At 44.1% G+C, this 13,101-nt stretch overlaps 1 protein-coding gene across 5 annotated transcripts in view; it reads right to left on the bottom strand.

Annotated features, from left to right (window-relative positions):
- Window positions 1–13,101, bottom strand: part of ZFYVE26 (zinc finger FYVE-type containing 26) — a 68,889-nt gene that overhangs the window by 12,526 nt on the left and 43,262 nt on the right. For all 5 annotated transcript variants that reach the window (XM_077818709.1, XM_077818712.1, XM_077818711.1 and 2 more), the window contains 5 exons: window positions 10,942–11,188; window positions 9,770–9,868; window positions 4,002–4,159; window positions 3,143–3,312; window positions 2,170–2,201 (listed from right to left, as the gene is read on the bottom strand). In XM_077818709.1, the coding sequence (XP_077674835.1) occupies window positions 2,170–2,201; window positions 3,143–3,312; window positions 4,002–4,159; window positions 9,770–9,868; window positions 10,942–11,188 (706 nt within the window). The remainder of the gene's footprint in view (window positions 1–2,169; window positions 2,202–3,142; window positions 3,313–4,001; window positions 4,160–9,769; window positions 9,869–10,941; window positions 11,189–13,101) is intronic.

Genomic DNA, 13,101 nt, shown 5'->3' with positions numbered 1-13,101 from the left:
AGAGCTACCTGTGCTGTTCTCAGCACACACTCCAGAAGTTAGAGGGATGAAACAATCTCACCTATACAACACGCACAGCACAGAACCACAGAAAGCAGCTATTGCATATGCTCAGTAGCAGATTTCCACTCCCAAACATCAATTTCTATACTGTCTAAAATATTTCCTCAATAAACACCCATATCCCCAATTCAGGGTATTTTTAACTCTTTTGGTGCCACTCCATTACAGCATACCCACCCTCTTTTTTGACCACCTGTGAGCTACAATATTTCTGTTTTTTTGTCAGAAGATCAGTGGAGATAAGTGCTCTGTGGGTGGTAGAAGGGAAGTCACTGAGGCTGAGAAGGGGAATGAATAAACGGATTATAGATGAAGCACTACATGACTTACCAACTTATTTATTTTCTTTTTAGGATTTGCATTGATGGACTGTGCAGCCCAAAAACCTTAACTCAAATCTGGAAAAAAGTTCCAGTAGCTCTGGAGCAATGTCAAAACAGTACTGTTAGTTTGAGGGACCAGACCAATGAGTTTTTAAAGGTCCAGTACCTCAAAGTGAGATTGCTAAGAGTATCTGCTCCAATCCCTGGAAAGCTAGGGATCTCAGATTTCAAGTGATATATAGCATTAATTTCTAGCCCTGGTACTGTAATTCATGACATATGGGAGCATGAAAACCAGGTCATTCTGATTACTATCTGGCTTTTTGGTCCCAAATTTAATTCTGAGCTGAGAATCTCTCCCATCAAAATTGACATATGCTGTAGTCAGACCAAAGCTGCAGGCCATCTTAAAGCAACTTGGGAAGCATTACCCTTCTGATGAAGTGATTTGAGATACTAGCTGCTAAAAGTGACAACATTGAGCCACAAAAGCCAACTAACACCCCCTTTCAAAATCCAAATTCTACACCAAGCAAAGTTTTTCCCTCAAAAGGGAAAAACGCCACAGACTCCACAAAGTCCACCAAGGACTATTTATGCTATGAAACTGTCTATTGCTATGAAACATACTCCGATTGTACCATGACAGGCAGCAGTAGAAAACCTTAAGATATACAGAAAATTATGTCCAAACTGAACTGGAAGATAACAGATGGCAATCAGAACAAGCCCATTTTAAAAGTGTGAGTGACATCTAAGTTCTTAATATCCTTATTCAGCAAAACATCCCCATAGTCCCATAAAGTCAGTATCACTTTGCTGCATCACTCTGCTCTGGTTCTTCCCCTGCTAAGTCTTAAGCTCTATAAGTCCCATGCAGCTGTCCTTGTTGCCATGTTCAAGAGGAGCTACACAAGTCCAATGAAATGATGTGCACTAAATACTGGACACAAATGAAAGACTGAACAAAGTAATGAAGACAAAGATCTTCCAGCAGCAACTGACCAGAAGTTCCATTTTCAGTTGCTTCAGTCTGAAGTATTTATCTTTCTATTTATTAGACATCTGATACTAGCTGCTCTTCGCTTGACCATTGTAGCTCTTCTGGAGCACAGCAACAAGACCTGCTTTTGACAATAAACAGCCTGTCACACTTCACTGGGAGAGAGGAAAATACTAGCTTGTATTTATGGTTTGTGGAACTACTGAGAAGCTTTAAAAAATTTTATGTTTTAACCTTAGTTACTAGAAGAATTTCAGTATTTCAACTAGCACCCATACTTCGTGGGCCCTTTTCTCATGACCTGCCAGACCTGGAAATGTTCTGGAAGACCAGAACAAATGCTTGCAAGATCCACGGGTCCTAGACCAGCAGCCAGAGAGAAAAATACTTCAACTTTTATAATGATGTACTTTGAGATCCTTTGCATGAAGATGCTTGAGAAGAGCAAAGTGCTTTTATAAATACGAATGAAGTCTCCCAACACTATTGAAAGATGGGGAAATTGAGGCACAGAGAGGTTAAGTGACTTGCCCATGGTCATACAATTAGACAGTGTCAGAGCTGGAATTGGAACCCAGCAGCTCAATCCTCAACTCCATTCATAGTTTCCTGCATGACTGACTTCAGACCAATGATATTTGAAAACAGCAGAGATTTTATTACTAGAAGTGCTGTTGGATCCTTTAGCTACAGCACAGCTTCCAGCTTATTAGCAATTGTCGTACAAAGATAACAATCGTACACATTAAAAGCAGAAATTGAACGTTACTTTGTTCTCACCTTCCATCAAGTCTTGATCTTCCTCTTTTGTGCTGTAAAACAGAGAGACAGAAGCTTCACACCCATTCCAACACACTGAGGAAAGAGTGATTAAAGCCTGGCAGTTAAGAAAATGGCTCGTTCAATATTGCTAACATTTTCGTAGCATTAGTTATAAAAAATAATTGATGACCTCTCCCCTCCCCAAAAAATACACAGATGGAAAAATAAGTATGTGGCACTAAGAACATTTCACCAACATTAAATAATTATTCCTTATAACCTCCAGAAGGAAAGGTATTGTATCTATTAAACAGGCAGTAAGGAGTTAAGAGACTTGCTTAAGGGCAAAGAAGAAGTGTGTGTCAGAGATGAGATTAAAACTCAGGAGTTCCTGGCATCCAGTTCTCTGCTCTGCCCCCAGATTATGCTACCTCACACCCCCACACACCACCAGCCACAGTACAGAAAAAACAAGAAATACTCAAATCCTTTATTGTCCAACCTACTTGTCCCCCTTTGGCTTCCTTGCCCCACACAAACAAAATGTAGGGCCCTGTTAATATATTTGGAAATGCCACAAGCTCCCCTGATTTACTGCTCATTCTTCCCTCATGTACCATTTCAAAACTGCACTGTGCTCATCTCTTCCCAGTAGGTCCACTGATAGCAGGGCAGAGAGGTGACTGCTCTCCCACTTCTCACCACACCCTCCACCAGCTCAATGAGTCTGTATGAAATGAGTTTCAGTCCCATTTTCAGGGGAAAACATCCACATCACAAAACCCTTCACCATTACTGGCCCTTTCATCGGCAATCTCAATCTCCAAGGACTACTTAATCCACAGCCTCACTTCTGAATCCATAAAGGTGGCTCCTTCTGGTCAGATTAAAGCACAGTGCTTGCACTGCTGTACTTATGCTGTCTCACACACAAACAGAGCTGGGAAGAGGGGAACATGGAACTATGCAGAACTTGTATGCAAGGACTTACATGCTTGTGTCTTGGGCTAAGACAGGTGGACAATGCTTGCTGTAGTAGCTGTAGCACTGGTCACATACACGAGCCGGATTTTCTCTACAAGCTTCCACCACCATTTTCTTGGTAGAGCAAGAACTGCACACCAACCTCCCACAACGTCTGCAGTGATGGCGCCTATTAAACTGAGGCACAAGAGAGGTTATGCTTAATTGGAAGAGTGTAGTAGATTAGCAGCTGACATTTCCTTCCTTTATTATAGCCACTCAGCTCATAGGCGAATTTACCCGATTAAAAACAATGAACAGCAAAGAGCAAATAATTTCTGTTCATCTCAGGCTTCAAAAATCTCTTTAAGGTCTGCCCACTGATTGTTTTTTCCCCAAAGGCGGTGATGGCAGGGAGGGACAATGTGCTCAATTGGGACTAGCTTGCCAAAGTCTGGCTTTTCAGCTTTTAGCTCTCCAGATGCAGAAGTTCGGTAGACTGTCTTTGATTGGAAAAGAACAAGATGACATTCCACAAGACCCTTAGCAGTTTACTTTCCCAGGATCAGTTTTCCCCTTTCTAGGCTCTACTTCTATCACTTCACCTGCCCCAGAAAGATCTTTCAGGAGCCATCAGTGTAGCCTGTCACCTCAAATACATTTAAACCTCACAATCTCCCCTTCAACATCTGTTTGACTGGCAATTTGGACGATATGAACATAATAAGGGACAAACTGCTAGCATCATGGGGGGCTCCTACGAAACAGTCCATCTGAATTAGCTTTCATGTTAAATCACCGGCTGCAGGGAAAACAAAAAAACCAAACCACCAACACATGCCCCACCACAGCCTTATGAGTATCTGTATTTGACCTGGGTTCCTTACCATAGTAAAACGTTCCGTTTTGCAGACCATGCATGTAATTTCAGTTTCATCGGGGATCCATTGCTGCTTTGATGGTGGCACCTCAGGTGGCACAAACTCTTGAGGAAACAGATTCCGAGGCAGGCTTCTCTCTCTCGGACTTGAAGATTGGATGATACCTTGGAGAACCAAGCCATATGTGGCATTGGATTTAGGCTGCTTAGTGGAATTTCAGAGACCAGACCACATGCTAAAGCACAGTCAGACTGACCCTCTTGGTTACCAATGAAAAGATTACTAGTACCTTTCAACCCTCCATGCTAGACATGGTACATCCTACCATAAGGCATTCAGATGCTTTAAGTAACAAGATCTTTCTTAAATGCACAAGAGGCTTCTTGGCATCTTGCAACAACGTATGTTGACAGAGACTGCAAACTCTTCCAGTCACTTCAGTACCTACTACCACAGGCAAATCTTGCTTTTGTGTTTGCAGCCATACATCACTATCCCCACCACACCTGGAGAAAAGCGATCTTTGGGCTTGCTTGTGCCTTGTCATCAACCAGTCTTACCTGGAGAGCCTCTACAAGGCAGGAATGCAACACCAGATACATGGGCGTTTGCACAGCTATATTCTGTGCTGCTCAGAAGTGCCAGACTGACTTTTCTTCAGCACAACACCAACTACAACATGGGACAGCAGCAGCCTAGACTTCCACACAATGCACCCCTGCTTCACCATCACATCATATCCTTGGCCTGGAGGAATTAATTCTGAGCAGCAAAAGGATAATTTAGTCTCCATGACCTTTCAAATCCTTGGTCTCACTACTGAGATTGCCAGCTTGGCCTCTTGTTGATGCTATTAATTGTAGTAGTTTGTGGGATGTGGGTATTTACACAAATCAAACAGCTGTCAAATATTCACTACCAACATGGGTTGAACAGGAATTGGCTCCTGGATGTGAAAGGCAAGGGGACCCTGTACTATACCTGTAACCCATTCAAATTCCCTCACATACTACTTCTAAAACTGAAACAACTTAAACTCCAGCTGAAGTAACATGCTCCCACTAAGAGAAAGTTACTTCATGTTCATCAGGCTGACAAGCACTGGAGTGCAGATTAATGCAAGATGCAAAAGGAAGTTAGTGATGTTCTATTAGGAGGTCAACAGATCCATGCAGGACATAAGTGAAACTCAGTATTTCATTTTCATATAATACCTGAACAGTTATAGGAGCTAGAAAGTCCAACACTAACATTTGTATCAGGAATACAGGACACACAGATGGGTCACATCCTCCAGGCTGCTCTTCTGAATCCTTTTTCCCAGGGTCCCTATCCATGGACCACTTCCCTATCTCCAGTTCATGGTTTTTAAACACACCGTACCTGTCAAATAATGTAACCTTCTGATCATCTGTATTGCCTGATCATCGTGAAGGAGAGCATAGAAAGCTTCAGAGAAGGAAGTCAAGTGAGAGAAATACCCACCCTGCAAAGCCACTACCCTCCCCTGCACATGCATAGTGAGGAGGTGCTTTACTTGAGAATGGGTCTGGTCCCAGGCCATGGCTCAGACCTCCCCCATTTATAGGAGTGGCGGGGGGGAGCAGGGATCATTATAGGTATGTGTACACAGCCACCGGCAGGGAGCCTCCAACCCAAGTTGACAGACTTGGGCTCATGCTACTGAGCTAAAAATAGCTGCGCAGACTGTGATTTGAAGTTGCAGCTCAAGCTAGAACTCGGACTCTGAAGCCCACTCCCCTCACTTGGCTTCAGAGCCCAAGCCACAAACATCATATGAGAATATCAAACAGTGATTAAGTCTTCCAAAATACCCCTGAGGTAGGTGCATATTAATCCCATTTCATAGAAGGAAAACTGAGGTGCTGGGATATTAGCAGTTTGCCGAAGAGGAGAGAGCAAGCCAGTGTCAGCACAGGGATTAGAGAACCCAGGCCTCCTGAATCTTGCATGCCCTGCTCCAATTACCAGACCTCAATTTTTTATTTTTTTAAATTTGGTCCATAACTCAAAAACATCTTTTAAAAACCTAACCTTCCCCCTGCCCCCCCCCCCAACAAACTCCTTTTTGTATCCTACCATATCCAACAGTCTTGTGGCCACAAGAACAAACAGGATGATTTGGGGTGGGGCTTGGTGGTTGCTGAGTGGAAGGGTTTCTCCCTCCTCTCTCCTTTCCCCACAAACCTGCACAGCATCCAGGGCAGCACTTCTTTGAGAGGACACAGTCTCTTGGGCCTTGTCTGGACTAAGATTTTAAAAGTGTGATGTAACACATGCTAACTAATCTGTGTTAAGAGTCTAGTGGTGACAAGGCACCCTGCTTCAGTTAAAATCTAGTGACTGCAGTCCTCACCTATTGTGTTGGGTGCAATACAAACATAGAAAAGAGGAAATCTCTATCTTGAAGTCCTTACAATCTAAAGATGCAAACAGATGAAGGGTAGGCAATGGGGACAAACATATAAGCAAAGAAGTATGGTGAAGAATAGGCACAGCTTTATTGATTTTTTAAAAATTGGGGATAGACAAAGCGAGTAGGAAAAGGAAAGCAGTGATAGAGGACTATTGCTGTTCAATGGTCCATCCAAAAGCTTCTCATGCAACAGACCTGTCTTTCCAGAAAGGAAATCTTGGGCCAAAGTTTCTCAAAATCAGAGCTCCAAGTCAACTTGCAAAAGTAGACAAGAAACCACAAGTAGGTTCCTACAATTGCATGCGCAAGTTAGTTCACATCATGCTCTAAACATCACACCATGCCTACTTAGGCTTCTGTGCTTAGATTATGCTTCACTAGACTTCTAGGGAGGCAATTTCCTGATCTGCACATGCAATTCTGGATGCACTTTTGAGTATGGACTTGGGCCCCTTATATCACATAACTTGGGGCTGCTTCTCAAGCCTTCTGAAACAGAGTATGACTAGTGTAGGGATGTAACCAAATAGAAATTTAAAACCTAAGGTTGGGTGATGTATGCAAGGTGGGTTGGACTTAACACCAAAAATACCTTGAGATTTTTGTTGATTTAAATAAAAGGACCGTCAGGAAAAGGAGGCAGTCAGGAAAAGAATCATTCACAAAGGAAAAAGAGTTATCTACACAGCTGAAAAGAAAGAGCAGAAATGCAGCAAGAGCAGCAGCCATTGTGGAGAGCTCCTCTATCAACTTTCAGAGTCACAGAAATATAGGACTGGATCTTGATAAGTTACCTAATTCAGTTTCCAGCACTGAGGCAGGATTAAGTATAACCTAGATCAGAGGTGGGCAAACCATGGACCACGGGACTGTTCTGCCCAGCCCCTGAGCTCCTGGCCCAGGAGGCTAGTCCCCGGCCCCTCCCCTACTATTCCCCCTCCCCTGCAGCCTCACCTCGCCGTGCTGCCGGTGTGCTCTCGGTGGCGGGGCTGTGAGCTCCTGGGGCAGCGCAGCCGCAGAGCCCAGCCTGACCCGGTGCTCTGTGCTGCGCAGTGCATGGCTGGCTCCAGCCAGGCGGCATGGCTGTAGCAGCGCCAGCCACCAGTGCTCCAGGCAGCGCGGTAAGGGGGCGGGGGTTGGATAGAGGGCAGGGGAGTTCGGGGGGTGGGCAGGGGCCAGGGGTGTGGATAGGGGTCAGGGCAGTCAGAGGGCGGAGAACTGGGGGGTTGAATGGGGGCAGGGGTTCCGGGGGAGCAGTCGGGGTGGAGGTTCTGGGGGTGATCAGGGGACAAGGAGAAGGGGTGGTTGGATGGGGCAGGGGTCCTGGGGGGGCAGTCAGGAAGGAGAAGGGGGTTGGATGGGGCAGTTAGGGATGGGGGGGTCCAGGGGCAGTCAGGGAGAAAGGGTGGTTGGATGGGGCAGGGGTCCCAAGGGGGGCAGTCAGGAAGGGGGAAGGGTTGGATAAGGTGGGAGGGGGCAGTTAGGGGCAGGGGGTCCAGGGCGGTCAGGGGACAGAGAGCAGGAGGGGTGGATGGGGCAGGAGTCCCAGGGGGACCGTCAGGGGGCAAGAAGTGGGGGTGGGGGGGGTCAGATAGGGGGTGGGAGCCGGGCCATGCCTGGCTGTTTGGGGAGGCACAGCCACCCCTAACCAGCCTTCCATACAATTTCTGAAACCTGATGCGGCCCTCAGGCCAAAAAAGTTTGCCCGCCCCTGACCTAGACCATCCCCGACAGTTGTTTGTGTATCTGTTCTTAAAAGCCTGCAATGATGGAGGTTGCACAACCTCCCTAGGCAATGTGTTCCAGTGCTTAACCACCCTGACAGTTAGGAAGATTTTCCTAACGTCTAACCTAAATCTCCCTTGCTGCAATTTAAGCCCCTTACTTCTTGTCCTGTCCTCAGTAGTTAAGAACAATTTGTCACTCTTCTCTTTATAACAACCTTTCATGTACTTGAAAACTGGTCACTTTTTTTGCAACACTATTACATTGTTGACTCATAGTTAGTTTGTGATCCACTATAAACTTCCAGATCCTTTTCTGCAGTACTTCTTCCTAGGCAGCCATTTCCCATTTTGTATCTGTGCAACTGATTATTCCCTCCTAAGTGTAGTACTTTGTATTTATCCTTACCGAATTTCATCCTATTTATTTCAGACCATTTCTCCAGTTTGTCCAGATCATTTTGATTCTAATCTGGTCCTCCAAAGCGCTTGCAATTCCTCCCAGCTTGGTACTGTCTGCAGAATTTGTAAGTGTATTCTCTATGCCATTATCCAAATAATTTATGAAAATATTGAATAGAACCCAACCCAGGACAGATCCCTGCTGGATACCGCTTGACATGCACTTCCAGATTGATTATGAACACTGATAACTAGCTACAGCAAGGCATGCCACCCTCTAAGGAGACAGGTCAACCAATGCCTTTAGAACTCTAGTGCTGGGAATTCCTGCCAGTCATGCCTTGGGAGCACAGATTCAGTATCAGATTGCAATGCCTACCTTTGAAGGTGTGATCATATACTCTTCAATGTCACTCAGGGCTGATGTGATGGTGAACTAAGTACATTTTATTTCTAGCTGCATATACTTTTCAGAAGGTTTGCTTTGTTTTAAATAATTATTTTGCTTTCGCTAATAAGTGCCAGGATATGACAGTTCTAGACCAGTGATCAGAGCCCACTGAGACAACTGAAGACCTACCCCTCAGGAGAGGGGAGGGGCCTCTGATCCTAGAAAACAATTAGTTACAGAGGATAAAGAATGAAAAAATAGGGAATGGGGAAAGGTCAGAGGGGCAAAACAAGGGATCCAGACTGAGGTTCTCTGCTCGATCTCCCAAACAAACAATGAAGAGTGCCAAGGTGACAGCCTTGGAGTTTGAAATCCTGTTTAGTCACAGAGCAGATACTGTAGAAGTGTTGGCAGCATAAGCTTATCCTATACCACCATCTGCCCATTTGCTTTCACCCTGACATGGCGGGAAAAACTTCAGGAGCAAGAGGGAAGTTCAGTCTCCATGGCCCATTCAGCCGTTGGCCTCTCTGCCAAGACTGCTGGAAAGGGGACAGTTAGTGCCAATTGTGTTGGTGGTTTTTGTGATGTGGACACCTATCCGCTAAGAACCAAACTGAGACCCTCTCCCTACAAACTCATGTTTCCTAGACCTCCAAACAGTGATAGATTATTACTCACCTGTGCTGAATTTGAACAGAGTGTGTAACTACTGTTATTTTAAAGAGAGGGGTGGGATGCAGGATTAGGGCAGAGTATGAGGTTGAGAAGGAGTAAGAAGAGGACCAGAAACAGTATGACCATTAGACCTTTTCCTTACCAGGAAAACTGGCAGGAGACAGTTCTGCTGATCCTGATTTAGACGAGGTATCTGACTCAGATACCTGATTGAGACTCTCTTGGGTGCGAATCACAGAATCTAGGGCAAAGGAAATAGATAAAATATTGGTCATCCATTCATCTGCCAGCAGGAAGATTAGCATAACCCCTTCACAGCAGTGTGCAAAAAAGGGTTAGTCCACACGGGATTAACTACATCTTTCATGCAGATTAGCCCACAAATTAACTAATTCTACAGCATGCAAACTACACACACAGGTCTTACTGCTCAGAGACCTAAACAGAGAGAGACAGACTCCCTATCTCGGGACAGGACAATTGTGAAAGACACAGGAATAATGGGACAGGTGCTGCAACTCTCTGCTAGAATACCACACTTGTGACAGATATAACAACACTGTTAATCTGACTTTGGTTCCCCTCCACTGGAACAGGATGGTCAAAGCAAAGAGGAAGTATCTGACTCCCTGGCAGGGTAAACACACATACTAATATTAGAGTGTCAGACTTGATCTCTTGCAAGCAACTGACTGGAACAAGAAAAAGATACATGTTTTATTAAACAAGCTCAACCATTAGAGGGAGGCATAATGCAAGCAAATGCTGTGCAGGCTTCTCATGCACAGCTCTGCTGATGCACCTCCTTTGATCTGCAGCACCCTCTGCTGTTCCAGTCCCAGACCTCTTGAGGCAGAGACAACCAATCATACAGAACTGCCCCCATACTCGGGGGGATTTGCAGAGAGTACAAACAGGGGTCAAGTCTTAAAGACTTTATCCATTTAGATCCACACAACAAACTCCTGTTTGTTTTTGGGCAAGATGCTATTGAAGCCCCTATTATATATTAAGTCCATCAATGAATTTACATTGAAAAGGATGAGATTAAATGGTAAAAAGAAAAGGGCCCTGAAAAAAGCAGCAGGTGAAAATTAAGACTATTTGGGCCACTAGTCTTTTGAAAACATATGGTGTGGTGAAAAGAGGAGGACTTCTCAAAGAATATACCCTCTGCTGGAACTAGGAGGGGATATCTGGTTGTATAAAACCCTGCAGTAAAATGGGGTAGGGTGCTCTTAAGGGTAACTGACAACAATGTAGCCTCTGCCCCTGCCTTTCCTGGTAGAAGGGAAAATTCTGAAATGCAGTCACCTGATCTCTTCTCTTTTAATGAGTAGGGGAAGTGGAGGGCTCTCTCTGAATACTTGGAGAGCAAAGCATCCATGTCTTCCACAGTGAAGCCAATCTCCTGCCCAACCAAGAGCTGGTGCAGCGTCTGCACGGCCACGGCTGCCCAATCTACCTTCATGTTCATGAGCAGCTGCTCCAGCATGAGCAGAGGCCTGGAGGACAGGTGGGAGTAGCTAGCACGGTAGGGCTCAGGAAGAGTCAGCAACACCTTGGACACAGGAAGGAGACAGAGACCGACCATTATCACATAGCCAGAATCAAAGGATTAGCTACATCCAAAAAGCTCCCAACAGAATGATCTATATGGGGGAGGAAGCGATATTGAGAGGTTAAAGACTATACCTGAGAGCCTGGGTCCTATTCCTGGCTCTGCCTCAGACTTGCTATTAACCTTGGGCAAACCTCTTGAGGCAAGAGAGTTTGTTTCCCTATCTGTATAATGAAATATCATAACCTCCCTGTGAAGTAGGTATGTAATTAGCATTTGTAAAATGCTTTACGATTGTCAGGGGAGAGGAGTTATAGAAAGGCAGAATATTGTTCTCCCACTATAATAGACAGCAGGCAAAAACAACAATTAACCCAATCCTTAATATTTTTTGCTGCTCGGTTCCATTACACTCATCATAGGGTAAAATGGAGACAGCAAATAGTACTTTCCTCAAGAATGGCCACTTACTATAGCCATTTTCCAATATACCAGGTAAGCTAGGTAACAGAAGAGTATTGCACCATGCACCAGTTATTTTAGGGAGCACTGAAGCAGGTATGATACTGGTAATGTTACAGGGCAGAGTTATAGATGAGACTTCAATCCATTCAGTTTGCTTAAATATCTGCTTAAAGTGGAGCATAGTGGCAAGAGCAAGGGACACACTGGCCAGAGCAAGGGAGGGCAAAAATCAGGAGACCCAAGTTCTAGTCCCAGCTCTGTCATGGATTTGGTGTGACTTCTGTAAAGGCAGCTGCTCTCTTTGCACCTCCGTTCTCCCATCCAAATATTGAAATAATACTGCCCACATCTGGAAGGCATCTGGAGAGCCTCAAAATGAAAGACACCATATATGTGCTATATATTATACAGATAGCAGTGTTATTGCTCAGAGTGCATCAAACAGCTATTGTATTTTCTACTTCTATCCAAGAACAAGCTTGGGATTCATTCCCTCTCCCAAGGCAAGGAGGAATCACAGGACTGGAAGGGACCTTGAGAGGTCATCTAGTCCAATCCCCTGCACTTATGGTAGGACTAAGTATTATCTAGACCATCCCTGACAGGTGTTTGTCTAACTTGCTCTTAAAAATCTCCAGTAATGGAGATTCCACAGTCTCCCTAGGCAATTTATTCCAGTGCTTAACCACCAGTAAGGAAGTTTTTCCTAAATGTCCAACCTCAACCGCCTGCTGCAATTTAAGCCTATTGCTTCTTGCCCTATCCCCAGAGGTTAAGAAAAACAATTTTTCTCCCTCCTACTTGTAACAACCTTTTCTGTACTTGAAAACTGTTATGTCCCCTCTCAGTCTTCTCCAGACTAAACAAACCCAATTTTTTCAATCTTCCCTCATAGGTAATGTTTTCTAGACCTTTAATCATTTTTGTTGCACTTCTCTGGATTTTCTCCAATTTGTCCACATCTTTCCTGAAATGTGGCACCCAGAACTGGACTCCACCATTTGATGTCCAATCAGTTTGGAGTACAGCGGAAGAATTACTTCGTGTGTCTTGCTTACAACACTCCTGCTAATACATCTCAGAATGAGGTTTGCTTTTTTTTTTTTTGCAACAGTGTTACACTTTTGACTCATATTTAGCTTGTGAATCCACTATGACCCTCAGATTTTTTTCTGCAGTACTCTATCCTAGGCAGTCATTTCCCATTTTGTATGTGCAATTGACGATTCCTTCCACGGTGGATAAAAATCAATGTTTTTTTAAAATAAAATTAAAAAAAAATGGATTTTTTTATTTAAATCAGATTTTTTTTGATAAAATGCTTTTTGAGGGAAGAAAACCTATCTAAAAATACTTTTTAATTAAGATATTATATTTATATATATTATATATATATATATATTATAGTTCAAAGATATCTTATCATGGAAAAAGGATTATAAATTCTA

This window comes from Eretmochelys imbricata, chromosome 6, assembly GCF_965152235.1.
Source record: "Eretmochelys imbricata isolate rEreImb1 chromosome 6, rEreImb1.hap1, whole genome shotgun sequence".
Taxonomy (NCBI): Eukaryota; Metazoa; Chordata; order Testudines; family Cheloniidae; genus Eretmochelys; species Eretmochelys imbricata.
Note: the sequence above shows the minus strand (reverse complement) of the source record. Positions and strands in the feature narration are given on the sequence as shown.